General features: G+C 37.2%; 1 protein-coding gene across 1 annotated transcript in view; it reads left to right on the forward strand.

Annotated features, from left to right (window-relative positions):
• The first annotated feature begins 1,211 nt into the window (after positions 1 to 1,211).
• HECTD2 (HECT domain E3 ubiquitin protein ligase 2) overlaps positions 1,212 to 27,863 on the forward strand; it is a 33,974-nt gene continuing 7,322 nt past the window's right edge. Inside the window, exons 1-13 of the mRNA XM_010210384.2 lie at positions 1,212 to 1,628; positions 6,826 to 6,955; positions 11,465 to 11,603; positions 14,019 to 14,121; positions 14,999 to 15,088; positions 15,651 to 15,715; positions 16,780 to 16,825; positions 17,916 to 18,025; positions 19,391 to 19,539; positions 21,010 to 21,133; positions 22,767 to 22,863; positions 23,714 to 23,821; positions 25,647 to 25,779. Coding sequence (XP_010208686.2) covers positions 1,212 to 1,628; positions 6,826 to 6,955; positions 11,465 to 11,603; positions 14,019 to 14,121; positions 14,999 to 15,088; positions 15,651 to 15,715; positions 16,780 to 16,825; positions 17,916 to 18,025; positions 19,391 to 19,539; positions 21,010 to 21,133; positions 22,767 to 22,863; positions 23,714 to 23,821; positions 25,647 to 25,779 — 1,711 coding nt within the window. The remainder of the gene's footprint in view (positions 1,629 to 6,825; positions 6,956 to 11,464; positions 11,604 to 14,018; positions 14,122 to 14,998; positions 15,089 to 15,650; positions 15,716 to 16,779; positions 16,826 to 17,915; positions 18,026 to 19,390; positions 19,540 to 21,009; positions 21,134 to 22,766; positions 22,864 to 23,713; positions 23,822 to 25,646; positions 25,780 to 27,863) is intronic.

Here is a 27,863-nt window from a genome sequence, read left to right on the forward strand (position 1 = left end):
CTCAAAGCAAACATTATAATCAGTTCCAGGAAATGACTCTATATATGTGTTCCAGGAAAATCCATGCATATGTATGTAACAGGACAACATATGCCCGACTTGTGGAAACTTGAGGTGTGCACATGACGTGGAATGATCCCCTGTGCAATTAGCACTGCAAGAAAGAATACTTGCTTCCTAAAACTTACAACATAGTGTTAGAGGGTCCTTTAAATTAGCAACTTTTATGGTCAAATAGCACATATTCTGAAGATGATTTTTTACAATTTCACTTTACTACAGCAAAGCTTCAGCGAGCCCTGGCTACTGCATATAGGCTCCAACAGCATGTTTGGCTACAGGCTTGCCGAGATCCATCTGAACGAAGGGCCAAGACCTGTCCTTGCACCGGCCCTCAGGCATTGCCAGTGAAAGAAAAACAGGACTAAGCTTTTACATGTCATTTATGTGTTTTCCTCGTTAAAGAATGTGGCTTGAAGCCGTGACGAAGGTACCAGAACCAGTCAGTGTGAAAAGTGCCACCAACAGCACGGTCCCTCCCAGCGCTGCAACGCCGGCCCATACCCACCCGAGGTCCCCTCACCGCCCCGTTTTATGCTTATTTACTGGTGTGTTCACTGGCCGCCGTGCCTCGGCCGGGCCTGCCCCGCGGCCCGGCAAGAGGCCGCTCCCCGCCCGCGGGGGACACGACTCAGCAGGGAGACGGGCGCTCCCGACGGCAGCAGTGCGGGGCTGTAGCCCGTTCACGCCACCGCCGGGGCCCGGCAGTGGCGGCCGTCCCACGGAGCGAAGCCCACGCCGCGGCCCGGCCGCAGCGCAGCGAAGCACTCGCCCCTGGCCAGCGCGGCTGCGCAGCGCAGCGTGGGGAACACAGACCTGCGTGCGGAGCACAGCCCCGGCTGCCGCACGCCCGGCAGCTCCTGGCCGGCACCGCGGCTTTTCCAGCACTACGGAGTTTCCGTAGCCGTGTCCTCCGCTGCCCCCGCGCGGCGCCCTGGTTGCCAAGCGCGTTTCTATGAGCCCCCGATAAACAACATGGCGGCGGCCGCCCCTCTTCCTGCCCGCGGTGGCTGAGGGGGCGCGAGAGCAGCCGGGTCTGGCAGCGCTAGCCCGCCTTCGCTTCGCTCCGCCGCGTCCCGCGCTCCCCCCCTCCTCGCCGGGGCCGCGGCGGGGGCGGCTGGGCTGCGCTCCGCCCCGCCGTGCGGGGGTGTATGAGCGCCCGGAGCAGCCCGGCTGCTGCAGTGCCGCGGCGGAGCGGAGCAGAGCGGCGGCGCTGGGGGTGCTTGCCGAGTCTCTTCGGAGGGAGGCAGGAGAAAGGAGAGGGCGAGAGGGCTCAGGTGCCGGGAGGGACTGCCGTGAGGAGAGAGGCGCGGGGCGGCCAGGACGGGGCTATGTCGCTGCAGAGCCCACCGGCGGCCACGGCGGCCGCCGACCTCCCCCCCGGCCCCGACGCGAAGCTCCCGCCGGGCGCGGAGCTGAACGACGAGGGCAGCGCGGCACCTCCATCAGACGAGGAGGGCGGTGAGGATGAGGAAGAAGAGGAGGAAGAACCGGAGAAAGGACGACAGAAAGAAATGGAGCGAGAGAAACTGCCTCCCATCCCGTCGTCATCCGGCGCGGCTGCCGGGGTAGGTGTCTTGGGGCCGGACGACCCGTCAGCGCCGGCCGCGGCAAGCGGGACCGTCTTTACGGTCCCCACTGCATATGCTGTGTTTGCCGCTTTATTCGGGGAGTGTGGGATCGTCGTGTTCTTTTTCTTTCATGCTCCTTTCCGTTCAGAGGCTTTCATTCAAGTTTTTTTTTTTTTTTAAATAACAAGTGCATCTGTAGGCAGTGACATAATGAAGCTATAAATTCTTCGTCTACTTATAGTTCTGTAACATTTTACAACGGTCTGCTCTTTTGGGTTAGTCATGACTGAGGGTTTGCAGCATTGTGAGTGTTCGTTAAGGGTTGTCGGGGGTGGAGGGTTTCAGCTACACTTTTCAATACACTTTAGTAGCAAGAGAGCTAGCTGGAAAATACTTCGGTATTTTTAACTTTTTGTTAAAAGATGTCTTCCGGCTTTTATTTCTGATAAACCAGATGGATAACTGATGAATGAGTTACAGGGTAAAAAAAAAGGTGTCAGAAGGATATTTACCAGAATAATTTTATTTCGGAAACATCGGCTGAGATTTTAAATTGTACTGGGATTCTGGCTTTCTTTCTGCTGACCATATGATATTATAACAGTTTCTTGGCATGAGTTGAGTATCTCACATAGCTTAATGTTAAAGCTTGCTATAAGTTACTTCAGTCCAACAACAGAGCAAAAAATTTACCAGTTTTGTAGTAAGTGATACAGTTATGATATTTTAATTCAACAGTTCTGATAAGTATCTGACTTACTAGAAATTATCAGTTCACATACTTGGAGTTTAAAAGGTTGAGAGCCTAATGTTTATGACTGTCGTGAAATAACTGTGATGTTAAACAAAAGTAATTGTCAGCAAACTGCAAACTCCTTTGAGCAATTCTGCCAATTTTGTGTTTTGCCTACAACGTTCCAGCCTCCTGAAAGACTTTCAGCTTTGGAAATCTGGCTGAATGTGGAAGAATATGTTTGTTCTTGTGATTCAAATACAGATTTGGTGGGAGAAGTCTGTAATGGACAAGTGCCCAGGAGTTATTTTTACTTTTGAAAATCTTCACTTCAGACTTTGAACTGAAAATGACAGTTGTTCAGAATAAGGATACATGTAGTGTTCTAAAATGTGTCAGGCTTAGTTCAGCTGATGAAAAACATGTGCTACTGGGCAGCCACATAGAATTCCCACTGCTTTAAAGGATCAGGAGAACTTGTTTGTTGCTCGACGTCCTTCATGTACCTCGGAACTGTTGACCACAGGCATAAGTTAAATCAGCTGCAGAGGCGCTTAGACCTGGCTAAGTGTCGTGGCTTGTGAAATGCTTGTGGGATTTTGAATTTGCTAAGAGCTGTGTATGGGTTTTAATAGTGTGTTAGTCTGTCCTGAAAACTCTTTCTCTGTAATAGACGTTTCCATAGCCCTGGATTTCCCTAATTGTAGCAGAATGTGGGGAAGCTTTGATACAAATATACCAAATGAGAAATCCCGGTATGCTTTTGCAAAACCTTCGTGTTGCTATAAAGAAGGTACTTCTAAGCCCTGGTTGTGACCAACCTACACATCTAATTTCAGGACTTTGTGAAGTATGTTGTAAGATTCACACAAATTATTTTGTTGAAAGTTCTTCTGATTGAACATTTTAAAAAATGGAGGTTACTTAAATCCCCTCAAACACTTTTAAAGAGAGACATAAATTCTCAGCTTCCTCATCAGTAAACTCAGGAAGAGTTTATAATATGTTGTGGTGACAAAAGGGAAAAATTACTGTCTTTTGAAAGAAGATCTTTGCTTATTCATGCATTTTCCCTGTTAAAATTCCCTCCCTTTAAAAATACATACCTGATACAAATACAGTGGTACTCCAGATTACCTTTATTTTCATATTCTCTCTGCTTGTTATTTCTAAAGTTAGTCATCATATGATGACTGTGGTGATGTAAATACTAAACCTTGACTATGAAGTCAGTCTCCGATATACTTGTCTCAGAACATCTCCCCAGATTTTGTGTAACTGACATTTTTTTTCAGTGCACTAAAAGACCACCATAGATTTGTGCAACTGATGTGGAATGACTAGAGCTTCCTAAAAAGCAATATGAAGATGTGACACATCCTTTAAACAGTTTTTATTTTCTGCAATAGCTGTGCAAAAGGTCAGGATTTTAGTAAGTCAATTGGATGACCATGGCTGCTTTTTTCTCCTAGGAGCATGTGTGTGAAAGATGTTTCACCTGTAGTTTAAGCTCGTGTCAAGTTGGAATAAAGGGATTGCGTGACTGTTGTTATTGTCATTCAGATTTTGGCTTTTCCTAGCTAAGGGCTGTGAGGAATTGCAGCATAATTGCTACTTTTTAAAAAAAACCTTCTATTTCTAAGGACAGTTGTGGAGATTAAATTAGTCCATGAATAAATGAACACGATCCTGCAAGAAGTTCAGGCATGAGTTCTAATGGAGCAAATGACGACTGGAAGTAATGTATAGGGAATGATGATTTGGAGGTCAGTATTCAGATTCAGCAAAGAAACTTGTGGGAAGCTAAATAACTTTTTCCCAGTAAGAGGGAACAAGTAGAGGCTAGTGTTAAGCAAAACCAGTCTTGTGTCACACCTTTCAAGATCTGAATGGAAGGAAAAATCATACTACTTCTGTACTCATTGGGTATGGCTGTTGCTTTGATTGCCTTTAGTAATCTGAATGACCTCCATGTTGTCTTGGACAGGGAAGAAAACCTTTTAATCTTCACTGGCTTTTGCTTGCCACTCCCATGTGGATCTTGAGTGAGTTATGTTAAGACTAAAGGGTATGATTTTCAAGAAACTCTTCTAGATAGTCTTTTGCACCTTCCCAAAAAGAACTCTGCATGTGTTTTTTGCCAACTGTTTGACTTATTTTCACCTCCTGGCTTCAATAGTGAAAAACAGAGATTCAGAAAGCATAATGCTAGTACTTCTCTAGTCTTATGAAGGGCTTAACGTTCTGGAAAACTTCCACAGAGAAGCCTGCAGAGTGGTGAGTTATTAATATGCTCTTTAAAAAAGAGATTAAGGATTACTTGCTCTTAAGCATACCCATTCTTTACATGGGGGTTCAGTTTTCTGATGACAGTATGTGTGTGGAGTCTTAGGCTCTATAGGCTCATTGACCTCATGCAAAATTTTGTAAGTATGATATGGTGCTGTAGGCTTGTCCTACCTAGATCACTAGCCCATGAGATGTCAGAGATCCTCACTAATGAGCATGTAGTTTCCTAGTATTCTTCCAGGGCTTTCCAGTAAAGCCTTTGTACATATGTTCATTTACTGTTGTAACTGAACTTGGAGCAGGGTGGTGGAGGTAAATAGCACCTGCAGTTTTTGTTCTTTCTGATCACTGCTGAGGGAAGTGACACTAAGAACGTTTTTAAGTAATTGTTCAACTATGCTATTTCAGTGGCATGGCTGGAGTAAAACCTAGAAAGCTGAGTCAGTCACAATAGTCTGTTTCATAAAAGCTCCTCTTCTCAGTTATGTTTTATATCTATTCCCTAATAATCATAATTAGACTTGTCCAAGTTCCAGAGGTTTTCTGCCTAGAGCTTACATTGTGACACAGCACATTAACCTCAGATCTGGATTTGTTTAAAAGTCCTTTTCCAGTCAATCATGTCTTGACATGTTTGATCAGACTGGGTGTGTTTTTTCAGTCATGTGCCAGGTGATTTTTAAGCAGCATCTTAATGATATTTCAAAGGTTACAGAATAAGAGAAAAAGTTAATGTGAAAATTGTAGTGGTACATACATGTTATTTTTGAATGTTTGTTGCATACAAGGAATTTTGAGCTAGAAATTGAAACTTGGTATTTGTAAAGCCAGAAGTCCTGTTGATTGTTCAAATTTATAATTTGTCAAGTTCTAAGCCATGGAAAAATGGCTGTTTGTGCCACAGTTATTTAATATTCCTGGCAGCGTACCGGCTTGCGTACTCTGTGGTACAACAGGTTTATGGGCTGTGTTATTACCCTCTTGGTGATATTTCAGGATGTTGTGGTGGAAGTGAAGTGCTTTCCTTGCAACTCTGGCTGCATGTCTTAGTCAAAATTTACTGCTCTTAAGGGGAAAGGGCAATGTATGGCTTAAAAAAAAAGAGTATTCTAGAATTAGTTATTCTAGAATTTTTATTCTTACAGTTTTTGTTTGCATGAAAACATTTTTTTCCCCTGAACTGAGAGCATAGGTCCTAGCTATCAAGCAAATAAACTTACAGGTTAATGTGAGCCTGAAAATCATGATGTGCAGAAGACTGTGTATATTTTGGTTGAGTTGATCTGCCTTTTCCTGATATCAACCAATGACTTGTAGCTGAGTTGGAAATTAAAATCGCCATAATGGGACTTTTATCATCTTGGGCAAGCTCCCTAACTCACCTATGCTTTGCAAATTCTCCAGAGTAAATAACCATATCTAATAACACTTGATGTCAAATAGATGGATTTTCACAATGCTTTTGAAGTCTGTAGTGTGATTTCACTGCACTGTTAAAACTCAACACTTCTTAGCAAAGCAAAGGCTTGCACAGACTCTTTAGTGGCAGCACATACAGATGCTCAAACAGTTGTGTTTTTTTTTTAACACTGTTAACAAATGTTTGTTGGCCAGCCTTTCTTCAGTGGCAGCTGATGCTGATGATTTTGAATCATTAGGGGGTTTTCCCCAGATAGCTAGTATTTCAATTTTATTAGCAGATTATCTCACACAGAATTTTTGGCCCCACATTTCAAGTCTTGGGTAATTTCTCTAAACTACTTCAGTATATTAGGGTTATTTGGAAAAAGGAACATGAGGTACTTTGATCTGTTTAAACTGAGCTGGATATAACGAGGAATGTAAAAGTAGTTGGAAATGGGGATCTGGAAACTGAGAATATTGTTAAAAGCATTCTAGTGATACCGTGTCTTTCTCACAATAATCCAAGGATATCTTCATATCCTACAAAGTAATACTTGAGTTTTTGAACGTAATGGAAAGGAATCTTATGTTATGTCTCCTGATTAAATTTGAAACAAATTTGCAGAATTCTTGTTTGTCTTATTTAGGTGCTACCACTCTGATTTCCAGGTGAAAGGTATTTAAGGATTCTGTGTAATACCTCATGAGTAAGATTACTCTTGCAGTAATGTATTAGGCCTTTATAGCATGCTATCATCTTAATTACAGGGATTGGAGAGAGATGCCAAAAATCAGTTTTCCACTTTCAGCAATTTCATCACAACTATCAACCAAAAGAAAGAAGACATCGGAAATGGTAGTTCGCCCACGCAACTTGTTATACCCAACATCAAAAATGGTAAGAGAATAGAAATCCTGTGTTACTTAGTTACCAATTTAAGAAGGTGCTCAGTGTTCTACCAATATTTGTATCGTGGTAGTGCCAGAAAATTTTGAAATCTACGTTTCATTAAGTTATGCTGTGTTGTACATTGTGCTGGCAGTGACATATCTGATAGTCCATCCTCTGCAGAGGATATAGAGACAAGTTGGATAAGAAAAGCAAGTAGACTTAGAGGATGAAATAATTATCTGATATTTTAAGGAAAGTTAGATTCAGTAGTCCATCAGCAGATGCTGTTTTTCTAGCTGCAGTCAGATGGAAGTTTCTGTCGAAATTGTCCGATGTTTGTGGAGATTTTACTGTCACCCACCTGAAGGATGTCAGGGGTGAGGCAAGCACGGGGCTTTTAATGGAGACAGTTGCTGAGAGTTGCCATTTTTCAGCGATGACGCAAAATAAAATTCACAGGCTAAGATTGGTAAGTTCTGAGAAGCTTTAAAGGCAAGAAGGAGAGTAAATGTGGTGTCATGGGGTAACAATAATTGATGAAAATATAGGAGGTGGAGCTGTGTATTTGCTATGGTAGGCTGAAAACATGAAGCTCGATGAGATGACATTGTGGTTAGACCTGAACCCTTTATTATATTTTTGCGCAAGAATGTGGAGTTTCAGTTATTTGGGACCTATGATAAAAGGTATTACAAGCATTTGTCAGGTTTGTATTGATCTTGCCTCTGAGCAGGTCCCTTTCAGCCTTATTGTGCTTGGTAGTTCTTTATAGCTTTCAGTGAATCTCAGGCTAGAGAGAAAGAGACTGTGTTAAGTAAGATATTTGAGTAGTGTGAGTTTGAAACGAAACTGCGGATGGGTACTGATAGTTTCAAACTTGTGCAGAAAAAGGTGGCTCATACCTTGCACAACTGGATCCTTACTAAAAATACCTTTATATCCTGGCTAGCTGTATGTACTGTAAAAGTGAAAGTCAACACAAGACTTTTTGTAATAAGCATTTTTTGTTATGGAGTTAGGGGGAAAAAAATTTCATGGAAACAGAAAAGGCAATTATGTGTAAATGACAGATGGGATTTTGTACTTTGCATGAGTCATTTTGGACCACACAAAGGAAACCAAGGTGGCTGGAGATGGCCAGTGAAGAATTCTACTTCCACTGTGTAAGTTAGCAGAGTTAGGCAAGAAATTATGCTCTTGAGGGCAATACTTTGGGGTAAGGCAAGAAGCAGATGCTGCAAAGCAGGCCAGAGCTCTGCTGTTTTTACACAGTGCTGTAAGGTTGAGCTAAGAAAGTTGGAAGAAAAAACTTCAAGTGGCCATTTTTCTCACCTATATATTTTAAAATAAAATTATTCATATGCAAATTGCATGTAAGCAATTGCAATATTTTAGGAATCTGAAAGTCCTCAGAGAAATAAAATGTTTTGCTTTTCTCAGATGACATTGTTTTCCTCAGAAGCTAAAAGTGACCTCTGGTCAATGTTAACTAAGCATCTGCTGGCCTTTAAAATAGAAACATACATGCAATTGATTCATGGACTCCAGGCTACTGTCCTTCATTATTTAAGCCTTATTTCCTCTCCATCTTCGGTCTGAATAGTTGCTTAGCAGAATTTTATGTTATGATATGAAAGCCTACTGCTTAATAAAATTGAGTACAAAAGTAAACTAAATCTAGAATTGGGCCAAGCAGTGTGGAAAATACAGTACTCTTGTACAGAATTTGTTTCACTAACCAGAAGAAATCTCCCTGCTTCTCCTCCCTGACAAGAGTGCTAAATTCTAAACACCTCTCTATCTTAAGTGCCCTCAGTTCTTGCTGCATATATTACTGTCCCAGTTGTAATTACTGGCTCACAAGTACTTAGTTGTTGATTTTTACCACACTAACGTATGGCAATATTTATTGTACTCAAGGATACTCTTGAAATAGAGCCCAATGTGTAAAACTGGGCTGTTATTTTGGTAGTTTAAGGATTAGGATAACCTGCCTGTATAAAACGAGATTATTTTTAGTAGCAGTCCAAGGTGCACTCAAAATTTTTTGAGGAAGTATGTGTAGTGGATGGAAAAAATAATCATTGGAACAAACTTCTCAGTTAAATGCTTCATTTGCTATTCTGGAGTTCAGGAATGATACTTCATTTGTGGGGTTTTTTGTTTATCTCTCAACATAGATATGTATCTATATGTGCATATACTGATAATATGTTAGTCTTGAGTTCAAACAACATTGATTTTGTTCAAAAACAAAAGTATGGAAAAGATAATGATGGTAAATACATCAGGAGAGCTAGAGTGATGTTGCTTTGCTATGTAGCTGCCACAGAGACGAAATTTATGTAACAAGTCTTCTAATGCAACACTGCTCTGGTATGAAATCTATTTATGAATTAGATTGTTCTACTGCTTTTATAATGTTACAAGTAAGATATGTTTGCTTTACCTACTTTGAAAATGTTCATCTGCCATTAGCTGGGATCACCATGAAAAATAACTGCTGTTCCAAATTTATTCACCTTAAATTTGCTTGTACTAGTCAATTCTGCTTTGTATCAATGAGATTTTTCTCCCTCAAAGTTTTTCTTCATTCCCAAAGCAGTCATGCATTGCTGAGTCTTTTTACTTGATGTATCTGGGCAAACAGCCAGAAATTATTGCTGTTTCTTCTGTTATAATATTGTGTTATTGCTGTTTATCAACTCAATACATAAAGTTTCAAGTTTCTCCTCAATGGAACTCCAGTGATAGATCTTAATTAATGCTTTTGAATGTCAGACAAGTAAATAAATGTATTTACAAATAAACCTGAATATTGGCAAAACATACTGAAACTGACAGTATTTATTAAACGTATTATTAAAATTCATTTTTAGTATATCTAATTTAAGCTGCATGTATTTCAAAGAAAATTACATCACTGACATGCTACAAGTCACCGTCTTAGCACCTGCAGCCTCAGTTTACTGACATGAGAAACAGCTTCTGTCAGCAGCTGTCTCTTCCACAGACGTGGAGAGACTGTTTTCCTCATTTCAGTATTCAACTGGTTATAATTCAATTTTTTTTATCCATTTAAAATTGCATAGACAGAATGGGAGCTAAATGAAAATGACTTGTCTTTCTCAGGGTGTAAAAATAAAGTACTCTTAAGTCAGTCCATGCTGCTTTCAGAGAGTGATTTGCAATAGCAGAGCATTTTTATGGCAAGATTGTTTGGAACCATGACTTGAATTGAGTTACTATATGTCATTTTTAAAATTACTACACTTCTCTTTAAATAGTTTTAAATTCTAGCTGTGAATATGAGCAAGGTTCTATATCTATAATCAATGCCATACTCAGGGATTGAGGACGGCTTTGATCTATTATTGTCTGATGAATTGTGGCTGAGTTTAGTCACATTGACAGTATCTGTGTCATTATCATAAGTGAAGGGATCTGCCTTTGTATTCGAGGGATTTTGTTAGCATCTATTTCCCTGCTGTGATAAATGGAGTGGAAAGTGGAGCGGTGATACTGCTTCAATGTTTAGTTAATTTAAAAAAAAAAAAACAACTCTTGGAAAAGGCTTACAGGGTTCTTAGACAATTCATAGAGGATTTTCGTTTAATATGTTTGACTTTTTAGGACACTTCTATGTAATGTCTTTTATCCAAAACATACATCATATTTCATAAATACTTTAAAAACATGCAGTATAAATCAGACTAAAAAAGCATTTTAAGGATATTCGAGAAGACACTCATTAAAATGTAAGTTTGTGTATACTGCATTGGAAAAGGGTTTTGATGGGTTTCATTTGGCTGACTACCAGATGCCCACCAAACTGCACTAACACTCCCTATCATCAAAAGGACATGAGGAGAAAGTAAGAAGGAAAAGCTCATGGATTGAGATGAAGACAGGGAGTCCACTTTCCAATTAATGTCACAGGCAAAACAGACTTGAGTATATTAATTTACTGACAGTTTTCTTGCGTGATGTGAATACTACTGTATGTATACCAGTGCATGTTACTGATGTAATACCAGTGTGTCTTATGTAAGTACAATATTTTGTTGTTTTCCCTAATAATGACTTGGAACACAGGCTACCAGCTTTCTTTGTTTGGGTTTTTTTTTACCAGCAGCATGTCAGCAATTCAGTTGTGAAAATCTGGTTTTCTTTCTTTGTTTTTGTAATAGGCAAATCATTTCTTTGCAACTTGGCCCAAGAGCTTATCCTTTCAGAAGGCTTTAGACAGGAGACAGATGGGCCAGTTTTCTCCTTCCATTGGCAGGAGGTAGTGCTTTGTTCACAAAGATAGTTACAAACTCAGGACACAGTTTTATTTTCCTTCAATTAGTCATGTCCATCATGAGCATGTGGTAAGAAAAATACTTGGATGAGCAGTGCTTTAAAGATGTAGAATCAACCAGCGAGTTTTCCTTAGTGCTTATATACCTGTGTTTTAGTGGCTAGATGTATGTGACTGCATTTTATATATCATTCTTTACTTTTTTTAATAAGTGAGAGACCTACCATCCATTTGCCTTGACGTACGACAGAAGCAGCGCATCTCCATAGATACACTACCCCAAGAACTGAAAGCACCAATCCCTCCTGAACCTTCCCTTCCCATCCGAACCAAAACTGTGAAAGATTTTCAGTAAGTTACGCTGGTGCTTGTCAAAGTGTACTTTATTTCTTTGGCCTTTCTTTACTTTGTCCTAATGCATACATTTGATTTTGTTAATCTCAAATGAGAAAACAATTCAGTAGGAGTGAGAAGTAGTCCAATTGTGATGGTGGGATTGATAACTCCAGTTAAGTATGAAAGTTATCAGAATACTTTCTCTAGCTTGAATTGTTGTTCTGTTCAAGAAATGGCAGAGCTTGTACTTCAGAGTTAGAAACTCAGTTCGTGACATTCAGTAGATGTTTCATTTTGGGGGAAAAAAAACATACGGCTTATTGTAAACTGGAAAATCCCTTTCAGTCTTAGGTATTTTATTTGTCCTACCAATGGATGTGTCTTGTCCGTTGAGGTACTGGGCATCCTCAATCTTGTGTGAAATACTGTACATCAGATACATACCTGTGTAACATCATGTTTGAGGACCTGGTGGTTATGTGGACTGCACTATTTCTGTCTTTGGCTAAAAGTGCAGATGATGTTTCTTCATGCATTATGTTAATTTTCATACTTTTTATGCATACTTTCTTCTGCATTATGTTAATTTTATGCTGAGTGCCAGTTTTCAATGGCAAAGTTCAATGGCAAAAACTTACTTCATTTTCATGTATCCTTGCTTCTTATGTGACCAGCATTTTAAGCAATGTCACTGCAAGCTATGCTAGCAATTCTCTCTAAGAGGCACGATGCTTTAAGTTTGCCTATGTAAAAAGAGTTTAATTTGGGCAGACTATATATGTTGCTGACCCATAACACTGATTAAGCTAGAGGTAGAATTGATAGTGTCTTGTGTTCCACTTCTGTTATTCCAGACCCATAGAGACCTTTAATCAAAACTGTATCTGCATTAGATTTTTTCTAGGACTGTTATAGTGCTCGACACATGAAGCTTGATTGACTTAGCTAGGCTAGCAGAAGTTCCCTGGGAAACCACCTGAGTCATTTTGAACTAATATCAGCTGTTCCCCTGAGGTCAAGTCTACACCACAAAGCTTTGCTTGCTTCACTGTGGGTGCAAGGCAATAGGAAGCATTTTATCTTTACTTAAGATGTTCCCCAAAATTGTGATATTGACACTGTCATTTGAGAAAATGGCATAACTTCAAAAAACTAATGGCATGAGACATGTCAACAGTAGGGGATTCTGCCTGCAATACATGAACATGTATTGGCAGAGTGTTTCTTTAGCGTGGATATGATCTCAGAGGATTATTTACTAATTCATTAAAGTGTAGCTTGCTTTTTTTATTTAGCCTTAGCACCCACAGAGCAACATTATGCTACTATAACACCCTGGAGTGTCTTGCAGTAGGATAATCTCAGTCAGGAAATAAGTACTGCTAGGAAGAAGCCTGATTCTTCTGATCTTGAAACAGATGGGGAAAAAATTAAATTGCAATTGCTGCAAGACATGTAGATGCATATACTCTTCATTGCTCTTTTCTGTGTTTAAAATTGTGTGCATTCAATGAGGAAAAGGAATACTTTTTGGTTAGTCGTGATGTGAATTTGGTGGAAATAGAAAGAGGGATGAAAGAATTTGACAAGAGCTCATCCTTTATTGGTAATCAGATGGTCTTAAGGGTGGAAATATTTTCTACGTTCAGATTTTTTTTATCTATTGACTGCTGCCTAATTATGAAATTATAAAGAATTTTATTCTTTCAAATAAAGTATTAAAAAGTCATTAGCATTTTTTATGTATTTCACTGATGACTTTTTGAAAACATGTAGTACATCAGTATTGCCTGTGGGGGAGCAAACTGGGATTTATATCACCAACACTGTAGATTGCTAAAATAAAATTCTGCTTCAAAGGTTGATTGGGGTTGGTTTGTTTGTTAAATGTATGATATTACATTAAATTTTGTGTGCTGATACTTACTCTAAGGTCCAATATTTAAAGGACTTAAAGAGTAAATTCAGAGATTTTGCTGTCCCTTTAAGGATCATGTACAGTCTCATCCAAAGATTAAATTCTATTTGAAAATTTTGAAGATAAATAAGACTTTGTACAAATTACAGTTTGACTAGTTTAGGAGACTTAATACTTAAATTAGTCTCAGATTCTATCATGTCAGTATATCTTCAATGTAACTCTGTTCTGGTAATTATCTTAACATACTGAACTGTGACACCGTAAATTAACATTTTTTAATATGAGATGTTGCTCAGGTGTATTAAACACAAACTACTCTTTTGTTCTGTTGTAATACTGTGATCTTAAGATGACAAGGAAGATGTTAAAAAGATAACTGGTATTGTACTTGTCTATCATCTCAGTGTGCTTAATGAGGAAAGCTTTAGAGTTATGGTACAGTCTAAAGTCTGAAATGGTTAGGAAGACCTAACACTTATATTACCAATATTTTAATGTATTCTTTCTAGGGATGATATGGAAAAGGCTAAGTCATCGGGAGATTGGAAAGCTGTACATGATTTTTATACTACAACGTTTGATTCTTTCCTGGAGATAAATGCTGCATTTAAGGTAGAAAATAATTCATAATACTATGTAGTACTTACAGTGCTGTATATCTTCAAAGTGTTTACAAAAAACATCAGTTAAAGGCTTGCAGCTACTTACTTAAGGTCACTAAGATCATTTTATCATGATCTCATCTGCCTTTAGTAGACAGCCTGTTACGTCATTGATTTATTGATTCCTTTTTATTTCAAATATAGTGCAGATTTTAATTTCCAGTATATTTTGCAACACTTTGACTGTGTAAATACATTTTACTCAAACTGTAGTTTAAAAACACACAAGTTAGGGCAGCTAATATGGAAGCCCAGGCAAATCGGGAAAGAGAAATTCCTTGTCTCTAAAAAAAGCATGATATGGACTCAAGTAGTATAGCTGTTGTGTTGTGATCATATACCGTTTTCCATGAGAAAGGTTGTGCTTGTGGTTGGAAACTTTATGAATTCGTGCTAAATTATTATTTTCTGAAAAATGTGCTTATGATATTTAATATGGACAGTAGGGCATGAACCTAGACAAAAAAACTGTGACTTTTACCTTACAAGTACTGAATGCTTATGATTTTGTTGCTCTTGTCTGATGATGCATTGACAGAGATGTAAGAGGAAAATTTGATGTGATTCATTGTTTGAAATTACATTTTTAAAACAGAATGACAAGGTAATGGAGTTACATTGACAATGTGTAGGATTACTATTGTTTATCTTCATCTTTCAGATATTAATAAAAGCAACTTAGTCTCTTATGTTTTGATAAGGAAAATAAACATTTATATATGTATGTGTTTTGTTTAAATTTGCTGTTAGACTTTTAGTTTTCAAGATAGCTAGAACACTGAAAACATTTGAAACCCAAAATGCTTTGTGTATTATCTAATTCACAGAAGGATACCAGTTCTTCATTTAATACCATTGAGGATTCTGGAATCAACACAAAATTTGTGAATGTCGTCTATGATGCCTTATTAAATACTGTAAGTAGAAGAAAAAAGTCGATGTTTTAAAATGTTATAACAATTATTTCAGCAAAGAAATGTGTTAAGAAACAAATTGTACCAAAAGGTTTTCTCAAACACAGTTTTTGAAGAATCTCTCGAAACATACTTAAAATGGTCCTATGAGAATTGCCGTAGAATCATGAAAACTGCTGTAGTAAGGGAGGAGGAAGTTGTTGGTACTAGTAATGCACAGCCTATACAGTTACAGATCTCAAAGACTGCTTGCAAGATACAGCTTGACTTTGATGGATCACTGCATGCTGGGAAATAAGGAAAGTGTGAAGATGGCAGTAGCAAAAAGTAGGTACTGTACCCAGTAAAGGAAGGACAGGAGTAACTTAGAAATTATATTTACAGTTTTTAAGTTGTTGAAAGCCACTATTGGCACAACTCAAGGCCTCAGCTAATAGTCTGTGACACAAAGGTTTCTTAACTGGCTTGATTGACAAGCAAAACGAACTTACTTGTTTGTACAATGTCTTCTGTATGATATGTATAATTACATCAGAGATTGTTTTTCCTCTCTTTTTTCCCATAGCCTCAAGATGTTCAAAAATCAGTCCTAAAAGGAGTAATAAATGGTCTGCTACAGGAATGGAAAGGGTAATTGTAATTGTTTGCATTAGTGCTTTGCCAAAACTTAGAGCAGATATACGTTTTGTCTTTGTTGTTTTAGCCAAAGAAAGAAAATGTTCTGATAATTACTTAACTCGTAAGAACTTTTTTCCTTGTGGCAAATCTGCTGAAATATATCTTGAACTCTGTAAGTTGATAGTGAACCTCTGAGAGGCACACCCAGACCCAGCCATACATTCCTCAACAAAATCTCAGCTGCTTGTTACCAGGGCAATCTTTTGGGCACCTGAACTGTGAGATGAATAAAGGAACTCATCTTCTAAGACTGAAGTACATTTTTTTGCCCACTCCCTAACAGCAGCCTCTATATATATGTGTATATGTGTTTTGGCCTACAGAATTCCTTGATCCAAAATTTACTTTACAGTACCATTGTTGTGTGGCAATAGCATGGAAAGGGCAGTGCAGGATGCAGGAAGGGATAGCCCAAAGACAGGAGGGTTTGGGCATGACTTTTTAGCAAGAAGCAATAGAAGTGAGAATGTGTAGTTCAATTCACAAAAAGATATAGCAAGAGACAGCACCTTATTGTCACTCACCTGTGACCCAGCCCTTGGCTATCCGTTTTTACCTTATATTACCTTATCTGTGCTGTTGTTGCATGTGTATTTATGGTTATGTGAAACTCTTGAAGCAGATAAATAGCAAGTACAGATGCTGCAGTGGTAGAAGTTCATGGAAAATTTTGGCAGGAAACATGAAAGGTGAGGCAGATAAACTCTTCTGTGGTGTCACCCAAGATAGACAAATAAACAACAGCACAAACTTCCATCCTTAGAACACTTCTTACTCTTCAGTTCTTACTTTGTTTTTCTCTCTTGTGTCATAAAAGAATAATGCTAAAATAGCCTACTGCCTTTAGAGAATGGTCAGAATCTTTTAAGTGTCTTCTTCAGTTTCTGAGAGCAGTGAAGATCCTTCAAGATGATATTCTACACATATTGTCCAAGTTAAATTGTAGAGTGCATGATTTTATGACTCTTAATGTGTATATATGATATGGTTCTGCTGATTATTTCATTCATTCTTAGGCCACGAACAAAAGATGACCTTAGAGCATACTGTATACTTTTACAGGTAAGAAAAATATAGTATTTGTACTTAATTACATGTCTGCTTAACTTATAATCTATAAACCAGTATACTATGCAAACAAGATACTTTATATAGCTGAGATACTTCACATTTGTTGTCAGAATGGATTAAAATAGGGAAGCAGTGTAGGATATGGCGTGGTGGGAATGGGAACTCAGTGGAAGATAGTTGATGGGGAAGGATTGCATAGATTAAAATTATGAACTAATTAATTAGACATGTAATGTTTCTTACAGTTTTGTGGGTGGAAGAACAAATGTTTTATCAGTCTACTTGTTCTCATTTCTTCCTTATTCCTGGATTTGCTTTATTGGTATACTATAACCCTGATCTTTCCAGAAAGTTTCAGTATATGCACTTTTCGGTATTGCTGTAACTTTCTCCAGTGTTGCATTTTATACAACAGACTTTCTGCCAGTGTATCTGACTGGCTACATTGTCTGATTTCTGTCTGTGTTAACCTATTACCTTTGTTACTATAGTTGATTCGGATCTGTAGCAAATTTCCCCTTTAAATTTTGCCAGTGTAGGTAACACCTCTCCCCACAAGGAGAGGTTTCTGCCATTATTTGACAAGATCAGAGAGGAATCTAATTTCTTTGAGACCATAGTTTTCTTCTCTGGGTTGATACACTAGCTGTGAATTATAAGGAATATATCCTGCTGAAAAGTGGAAACGTGTGAAATCATACATAAGAGGGGAAAATGAGTTTTGCTTGATGTGCAAGAAGACAGGAGCTATGAGAATCCTTATTACTGAGATGGGAAAGCACATCACTCAGAGGAGTGTAATTTGTGCTACACAGTAAATGATAATCCAGAAAAATATACTGAGTGCTGCCTTTATTACCCATGGGCTTTCTTTTGACGCAAAAATATCATGTTTTTGCAACATAGAAGTTATAGAAATTGCAAGTATTTTTTTCTCATAGTTTTACTGCTGTCACAGCAATTTTGTGAATTCCTTTCCTGTGTAATTGTATTGGCAACCACAAGCATAAGAAAAAATCCTAATGACTATTTTCCTTTTATGCAGTTTATTAACCTAACACATCTTTTTAATCTTTTTCAGAATCCTCAATTTAGTAACACTTCTACTTATGTCATCTATGCTCACTTGCTAAGACAGATAGCAGCCTTAACAGAAGCTGACCATCATTTCCTAGTGCACTGGTCTAAAAAGTAAAAAAACCAAAACAACCTAAAACAAAAATTCCATTTTCAGGATTACAATTGTTACTGTCTTTCCATTGATGTTGACTGTTTTATAAATTAAATGAAAGTTAATTTAATTGACCAAAGAGATTGTTTTTGTTGTTTTCAAAGAGCAGTTGGACATAGTCCAATAAGTGATACTGATTTATAGATGTAAATTGTACGTAATGTGTAACAATGGGTATCTTTATGCAAAAAAGGCTAAAGTGCAGAATAACTTGTGTAAGTTACTCTACCAAAACACATGCACAATAACTTATATATGTAAATCTTTTTAGATACATATTTAAAGAGTATTATTACTGCAGACATCTTTATGATTTTCATTTAAATAAAGGTTTATCTTGCATAATTTGCAAAAGATACTGTAACTTGACTGTATACTATGAAAACCAGAAATGAAATAAAGTCCTTGCTTGGTAAGGTAATAGAGATGGTGAGAGAGTGTAGATTTTTAATTAATTGAAATAACTCTGTTAATAAAGTCATATGAGGATAACTGCCCAAAGAGCAGCTTTTAAGTTTGTGTGCAGATTGCCTTCTGTATAATGACTGTGCGATAGGTTCAGTGTGGGATAGAAGAAACCCCGCCGTGTTCGGCCATATTCACAATTCCCCAGTCTCCTAGGGTATCTGTTAATAAAGGATTTTGCGCTCTGCAAGGGTGAAAATTATATTTCCCTTTCCCCACCCTGTAATGTGTCTAGATTGGCTTGAAATTGTGGTCATAAATTATTTCATTTCAATCAGTGTTTGCAAATAAGGTTTACCCTCTTGGTTAAGGATGCAATAGAGTTGTTGATGTTTTTATTCTTAAAACATGTATTAGAAATCTAAAACATTAAAGTAGGAGAGCTTGTATTTTAAAAAGGATGCTTTACTATATCTGCACATATATGTATTGTTATGGAAGTGGTGCAGGACATAATTTAAAATGTGCACTTGTCACAAGCGTATGAAGTACTTTCCACTCTTATTTTGAGATACTTAGTTCTATTGAACAAAAAAAATTCAGAGTTCTTCAGTATTCAGGCTGCAGGATGAAATAGCTAAGGATGTTTGCTTTCTTTTTGATTACTAGATGTCAAGAAAAAATGATTGTATCACTTTTAAATCACAGACATTAAAAAGCATAGTTAGGGGTGCACTGATGAGCATTGCTGGGTGGCAATATTTACAAGCATGCTGCTTCAAACTTTACATTTGCAGTTTTGTTTTTATACATAGGACAAAGTCATGTTTTATTTTAAAAAGATTAAATTGAAATTTGATAATCTAAACTTTATTATGGAGAGTAATCTCAGGAGAATAACTGTGGCATATTTACTTTAGGATTTCACAGAAGAGATTCAAGCAGCTGGTGGACAGGTTACTGCAATTTATTTCTTTACGCCTGTTTCCTGCAAAACCTGAAGAGTTTCCACCTATGGTGAAATGTACCTGGTGGATTCCATCAGCAGCCAAAGTCCTAGCTTTATTTAGTAGGTGTTTTTCTTGAACCCTGTATGCATATGTATTCATTTGTGTGTATATGTATGTATGTATGTTTGTGTGTATGCATATACATATGGGGAGGATAGTTTATACCTCTCCCATTCTGAGGGAGACTGGAAATGATGGTGGCACAGTATGAACTACAAAATAAGGCCAAAAATCAACAAGCAACAAAAAACATCTATTGGCAAATCTTCATTTTTTCTTTCTAGTAGAGGATAGTTGCTGTGTGTCACTTTCCTGAGCAAATAACCAAAGGTCATTCAGACAAAAATCCACAGAAGTTAAGGTCTCCCTTAGATTTATGAAATAAAATAAATTGTTTTAAATATGTAATTGCCAGAATTTCTTTTTTAATTAACTTATCCCCACAGAAGTATTTAGGATCTTAGATAAGTTAGACAATACATATGCCTCCTAAGTCCAATACTACAGCTTAATAAAAACCCTAAATCCCCAACCCCCTCAACACAGCACAGGAAATGTGACCATTGCAAATGCAAACCTTCTTCTCCACTCCTTCTCAATAGCATGGTGATTAGAGCATTTACTATGGAAATTAGAGGCTTAAGGAGTCCACTTTTCTTGAGGGGTAAAACCCTCCTTCTCCTTCCATTCTAAGGAGAAAATGAAATCACCAAGTGAAAATTAAGGTTGGAATACATCTGCACAGTCCTGCCTGTCCAGAGTAACAGTTAAGACATATAAACTCAACTGTATCTGAAGACAACACGTGTTGTCTAGTTATCTGTAAAGATTTGCTATTTCTTTATCTCTGGGAAAAGGGTTATTTAGTACTTTGAAATATGTTACCTACTGTCTGATTGATCAAAATTTAATTATGTCTAAGTACAAATAGAGAAAATTTACAACCTGTTTGACATGATATGAATGTTAAATAATGAAATAGCATGTGAATTGGTTTTCTTCATTTGGTACTCAGTTTTTGAACTGGGGAGTCTAGATGGTGTAGAGGAAAAGGCATATTTTTGCATACGTTTTGTGCCCCTTCCTTTCCATCCCTTTTGCAATGAGGCATCAAACTCAAACTGATAATTGTTAACTAGAAAGCATGTAGATGTTATATCCATAGCTATGCTTGAAATTAAATGAAAGTGATTAAGAAAGCCATCTCCTTTTTAATTGATTTCAGCAGAACACAGCATTCTTCATTTGTGAAACCTTAGCTTGGTGTATGTCATTAAGTGAGCTAGAGTCAAATGGGGGTTCTCATATCATAAATGGGATGAACTAAGGATTTACTATTTGCTATGACAATTAATATGTTGTCATATGGTGTTACGTTACAATTGTAATTCTGTAGCTAGGACTGAGACAAATTTATTAGGAGTTGATTTGGCTTAAAGTTTCTGAGGTTACTGGTGTTCAGAATGCCTAGAAAACAGATGTGCTAAATCCAGGCAGTATTTTAAAAGACATTTCTGTTTTCTTTGTAGATGCTGCAAATAGTCTGATCAGCCCTCCTATTATTTCATATACGGATTTCTATAATTCTACTCTTGATCATATTGATCTTATGGAAGAATATCATAACTGGCAATGTTGTGGAAACTCTCACAGGTAAGAGGAATAACTTATTGATTCTGGTTAAGTAATATTTCACAGCACTATATCAGCACCACAATCAAATACTGTTTGCTACTGTATAGATGCAAGATGCTGATAATGAGTTCATTATTTATTAGAAAATGGATCTTGCTACAAACATATTTTGACTTCATAAAAAGTGATGTTTTCACACCATAGAAAGTGGTAGTATATGCATGCTTACCATTTAATCACATAATTGAAGGGGTTGGAAGGGAGTTCTAAACATAGCTAACTAACCTGCATATATGTGGCTCCGATCATGTTAGTTTCCAGTTAAATCAATTATTTCTGCTACAAGAAAGTAAGCACACAATTTTAGACAGTCTTTAGTGACTCAAAACTTGAAAAGGTATTTGTCTTCTTGTGAGAGGCAACCAGCAGGAACATCTAGAGAAAGATACATTTCATCTGTCTGTTAAAGTCTTGTTAACATTTTCTTAATAAAAATGGGTTTTTGTATAGCTGTGTTTCTCAGCTTACTGGTATGTATCAGTTTTTACAGCTCACAAGATCAATTACAATTTCCCCAGATTTCAAGACTAATTCCAGTAAGAATTATACAGTAAGCTAATAAGACATCAGATATACAAATGTGTTTTTTCTTTACTGCGTGTACAGTTGTCCTTGCCTTTAGCAGTGGTTGAGGAATCTTGCAGAGTATAATTTGCTCCACCAAAGCAGGTATTTTAGGCTAGACTTCTGTCTGATACTCTGCTTGAGAAGGAAGGAAAAAAACTTCAAAACAAGAAACTCACCAATACCCAGGATGTGTGATAGCAATAAATGTGCAGTAGGCTTTGCATAGTCTCAGTCAAAGCATGGGAATTTGAATACTGGCTTAAAAATCTGGTTTTTGGGGTTTTTTTCCCTAGCACCATCTGGCTCTTTTGGCACCCACATCCAAACTTATAAGAGGGCTATGAGATTTCTACCTGCTCCAATTCTTTTCATTTAGCTAGGACACTGGAATTCAGTATGGATCAAAACGAAGTTTGTTGATACAGTGTATTTTCACTGCAATTAAATAGTAGAATATGGCTGTGATCTGCTATTTCACAAGTCCTAAACAATTGTAACGCCAGGCTAAACCTGAAGGACTGGTGGAAAATCTGTTACTTGGAAAATTAGTTCTGCAGCAAATAATCCAAACTAGAAATATTTCTACTGTGTACCAAAGAACATTGCACTGACTTAGTTGTGGGGTTTTTTTATTTTAACAAGATGATATTATCATTTTCTTTAGGGTAGCAATTAAAATTTAGTATTTAAAACAGATGATGGCTGATTTTTATTAGATCTCTTGGTAATGATAGGTGCTTTATTGAAGATACGTATTATTACTAATTAGAATTTGTAATAGTATTTGCAAATAACAGTTTGTCCTGCTGACTTGAGTATCTGTATATTCAACACAAAAATAACCTAGCAGCTATTTACAAATTACTATCAGTGGAGGTTGGTCTAGGTGATCTTTCAAGGTCCCTTCTAACCATTAAGATTCTCTGAATGTAGTTACTGAATGATAATGCAAAGATTCACTATTGTATTCTTAAAAAGAAAATAATATGCTAGATAGTAAAAAGGAAATATTTTTTCTTCTCAGGTTTTCATTCTGTCAGTATCCATTTATTATTTCTATAGCAGCAAAAAAAGTTATTATTCAAAGGGACTCGGAACAACAAATGATAAGTATTGCACGGGTAAGTCATTTAGTGGTAAATGTTTGTGACTTACTGTTGGTATTTTGTTTAGTTCATGCTTGGTGCTACACACAATCTTTTATTACAACTTCCAGTATTTCAGACTACTCTCAAAAAGAACTTGAGCCATTGTACTATTACTAGTCTACAAATGTCCATGCTTGAGTCTCTCAAGATCTTTTTATTTGAATGGGCTTAGTTTCAAGATGCTCATATGTACCAGTGTTGTGGAGAGTTACAGTAAACTTTACTACTATTTTTTTTTTTTTTGAGAAGCAGCATAATGTGCTGATAAGAAAAAAAAAATCCATGAAAGTTTTAGACTGTTTCCTATTTTATTCTCTGAAGATACATTGTCATGGAAGACCAAGATGCAACTGTGTGTTCACAAATTACAGAAGAGAGGCGGCTTCTGTTCAGAACGTGGCATTATCTGCCTCCCTGTGTGGTAATTTTCTTCAGGTGCCAGCTGATACTGGTTTCCTTAGTGCCGAGTGTAGTAGCACCACCACCTATCCATGCCTGTCTTGCTGGATGTGTCTGGTGAATAGCTAAGTAAAGCACAGCCAGTCATTGTAATATTAATTTGAGGTATTTAAAAGGTTAGTGTACAATTGCTGCCTTCTTGTTAAACTTCCTGATGAGTTAGTTTGAATATGGTATAAATTTTGTCTGCAGTAGAAAAGAAAATGCCATCCATCTCTTTGAAGGCATTGAGGCAGCTATCATAGAAGGGTGATGGCTGTAATGCAAGATGCTAAGGATTTTTTTTACACTTAACAATTGTGATGCTTTGGTTTTTTTAAATGAAGACACTGCATGTATGATATTTTCTTTTTTATTCAAATAGCAAAGCCTTGTGGATAAAGTGTCCCGCAGACAGAAACCTGACATGAATATGTTGTTCCTAAATGTGAAAGTGAGGAGGACGCACCTTGTTAGTGATTCACTTGATGAGGTAAGAAAAAATGTGATTAAATGGTGTGTTACTGCAGAATAGCTATTGCACTTAGACTTCAGTTTGATAAGTCATATTTAAATCTTTCTACACTAAGAGATTAGGAATATAACTGTATAATACCAAAATTAAAAGAACTGAATTACTGTCACAGCAGCAGTGCCGCAGAACAGATCATGTTAAACATTCTGAACTTCATTTTCTGTCCTCATATCGCTCCATAGCTAAGCCTGTAATAAACATACAAGTTTGTGTGCCATGATGTATGTATTTGTGTTTGCAATTTTTGTCTTAAGAAGGCAGAGTATAATTATCAGCTTATGCAGAATTTGATTCCATGATAGGAGCACGAATAGTAAGTGACTAATCACTCATGAGTTTGCTCTGTTCTAATTCTTGTAGTTTTTTTATTCTTTCCTTCACCAACTTCTCTGTCCTATAAGAATTATTTAGGCTTTCTTTTTCTTAAGTTCTTATATTGATATTAACTAATTCCTAACATTCTTGAATGTAATTTTTGCTTTTTTAGAAAGTAAACAGATGTGTCCATTAAAGCAGGCCATTCAGTATCCACTGAACCTTGCTAATTAACATTATTTAATGAAGTCTAGTTACCTACTCTCTTTCAACACTAAAACCAGCCTGATGACATTGAAAAATAAGTCCAAGTGGTGAAAACAAGACCAAATAAATTCTGATTACTCATACTCAGAAAACATAAGTTGAAACTGTCTATTTTGGCTTTCTCTCCTAAGACAGAAGAAATGTGGATGGTAACACTACTTTCTCTCAGGAACTGTAGAGGTTTTTACCACACTGACATGACCAAGAGCAATTTCAAGGGTTCTGATAGCCAAAATATTCTCCCATTTATTTCTGACGTTTTCTTCTGCCCATCTCAGGGATGAGTAAGAATGTGTTACATTATTCATATTGTCAAAAGTACAGGGAATGGAAGGTGGGGGAAAGATGTCACATTTGTATCTCAAATTGAAAAGAAAATGATTTGCAAAGGAAAATCACTTCAGCTTAATAGAAAGTTTGTGTCAAATAGTACAAACACACATATTTATAAAATTTGTGCAACAGGAATTTACTTGAGCAGCTACAATGTAGGAATTATTTTAGCATATACACTGTCCTTACTGATTTAAACATTTTCTCTGGACCTGGCCCCTCATCAATAGTTTAAAACAAAAATTGTATAGGGACTGAAAGATCACTGCAAATTGTGAAAGACTGTAAACTAATTCTTTGCTGGTCCTTTGCTTGTGTGAAATACTATCTCTAAGGACAAAGGAATAAAAAGACCTTTTTACCACTGTCTAAAAATCAATTTCACATTTTGTATTTGCTGACAGGTATCTTGTGCTGAACAAATATTAAATTTATATCAAATTTTAGCTGTCTCCTTATTTCTAAACATATACAAAGGAGTGGATTGGTTTTTTTTAATCTATCATTTCTTCATAGCAGAATGTCTTCTGTGTAGGTAAAAAAAATACAGAGGTTCAAAATATTCCAGATAGATTCAATTCGTTTTATCTTGTAGCTTATTAAAAGTCTGTCTATTTACCACCCAACTGTTTTTTCGAGCCTAGAGAGTGGCACCATATGCCAGGTAGTTGATGATGTCAAGCAGTCACAGTTATCTTGCTTCTGCAAGTCAGTCAATGTTTTAATATCATTTTGACCATTTAGTAGGAGATGATTTGCTAGTTTAAACAAAGTAAGGGTGGTAGAGACAGAGGTATGTGTTCTCTAGGGCTAAAGGTAGTGATATGTTAAATCTCTTCTTTCTTATCCCGTATCTATTTTGCAATAGCTAGCAAGGAAGAAGGCAGATCTGAAAAAGAAGTTGAAAGTCACATTTGTAGGGGAAGCTGGTCTTGATATGGGTGGCCTGACAAAAGAGTGGTTTCTTCTTCTCATTCGCCAGATTTTTCACCCGGATTATGGTGAGTCCTCATAAATGTTCTTAAGTAAATGTGAAAACATATTCATTTTAAGTTATCAAACCAGTGATGGATAAGAATTCTTCATTAACATAGTTTCAAGTGGAGCAGTTACTAATTGAAGTAAAAATAAAAGCAGGCAAGTTCAAATTGTATATAAATGAGAAGAAGCTTTGGTATAGAGGAAGGTGGAAGAGTGAGTAAGAAGTATTTGAAAGGCTTTGAAGATCTTGGATTTTGGCAATGGAGTTCAAGGACTGCTGAAAAACTGCAATGTTGCTTCTGTGGTATGGCAAAATTAGGGGATGAACAAATCTCTGATCAGTGCAAAGGTTTAGAATTAAAATTACAATTCTGTTTTTTAAGACTTTAGTCATCCTAAACCCTGTTTCAAAAACCAGATACTCAATGTTTATGGTTTGTTAGTATCCCTAGGCTAGTGAGCATATTGTATATGAAGCAGGGCAAATTCAAGACTAGCAGTAGATTTTCTTGGAAGTTCTTCCTCTGATAAATCTGTTTTTACATTGTCTTCATCTTGATCCAAAGACAGGGTCTTGATTTGCCTCTGGGCAGATGGGAGAAGGCCATCAACTATTATATGGAGTAGGACAAGGATAATTTAAATCTGTTATAACTCAAATGGAACTGGGCCTTTGAAAGAGTTCTTTCCATTTCTCTTCAGCATAGAAAAATCATAAGAATTTTCTGAGTGTTAGTGAATTGCTAGAACTAAGAGTAAGCAAAAGCTATGCAAGACATTGAAATACTGACACGTTTCTGCCCTTGGAAGTCTTCTAGAATTCACACACATATAAGTGTGAATTCTTATATTTGGATTTAAGAATAAGTTTCTTCAATTTAGCTTAACATGTTGTTTGGTTGCAGTTGGAATATGATATTCCTGTTCCAAAATAGAGGACATACAGCAGCCTCTCAAGTAGATGGTTTAGGAAATATTCAAGTTGAGATAAGGCCAAATGTATTTGTCACCTAACGACCTTGCCTCTTTCTACTCATGCTGTTTTGTCTGTTTTTACACTGCCCTGACCTCTCTCCTTATTGCTAGTTTTAGGGAATTTTCTAGATTTTCATAAGCAGCTACAGTTGGATGCTGTTACTGGGTTCAGTTTGGGCAAAAGCTGACTCTGATCTCCCATGTATTAATAGTTTCCATTTGCACTGATCTTTACACTGATAATGTTTGCAAGTTCTAGCACCATTTCTGTGGTTAGTATAGGTAGAGGTTAGTTCTTACTTGACTTGTTATCATCATGTATTGTATTTGGGGTATCTGTGTATTCTTAAAGTGGTCTGAGATGTTCTTAGGAAAGGTCCTTCAATCAGGGGCAGAGACAATACAGGCAGATGTGAGACTGGATGAAATAGCCTGTCCCTGCTGTTACCAGGACCTGTGAGCTCTTAATGATATTTGCAGGCTCAAAGGGTAAAAAAAAGACAGATTTCAGGAGACTGGAAGACTTAAATTTCAATCTACTTGTTTATATTGCTGTAGATGAATCTGGGTGGGGGTTTTTTCCCCATTCTAATTAATTTCTCAGATGAGTCAGCTTTCCTCAGCTGTGTGTGAATAGTACAGATGTTACAATGGTTTAAAATGTTTCCAGGCTACTTCTTAAATGAAAAGCATTGTTTTCCAGGGACTTCAGCTTAACACCTGGTAGTCATTGGTGGAATGCCAGAGCTTGCCTGTCTTTGCCTGGAAGTATTTGAGTCCCCACAAATGCATGCATGGTCCTCTGTTGTTTATAGCACTTCTTCTAAAGGCCCAAAATTTTAAGTCACAAATATGTCTTCAAATCTGCTGACATCACTATTTGCCTATAGCCCTTTTTCTAGGAAAAAAAGATGTCTGTGTGGAGAGGTGAAATTTGGTGATAACCTTAATAGGAAACAATTTATCCTGGAGAAAGTGTTCTGTAAGTTTGACAGTGCTGTTAGTGAAAATGTGTTGTCAGCAGAGCTTGGTAACTGATGAGTTTGGAAACATTTGAGAGTATTTTTTCTCTTCACCAGCTCTGGCAGGCTTCCTCACTTTAAAGTGTAAATTCTTTCATTGATATGAC

Source organism: Colius striatus, chromosome 8 (genome assembly GCF_028858725.1).
Source record: "Colius striatus isolate bColStr4 chromosome 8, bColStr4.1.hap1, whole genome shotgun sequence".
NCBI lineage: Eukaryota > Metazoa > Chordata > Aves > Coliiformes > Coliidae > Colius > Colius striatus.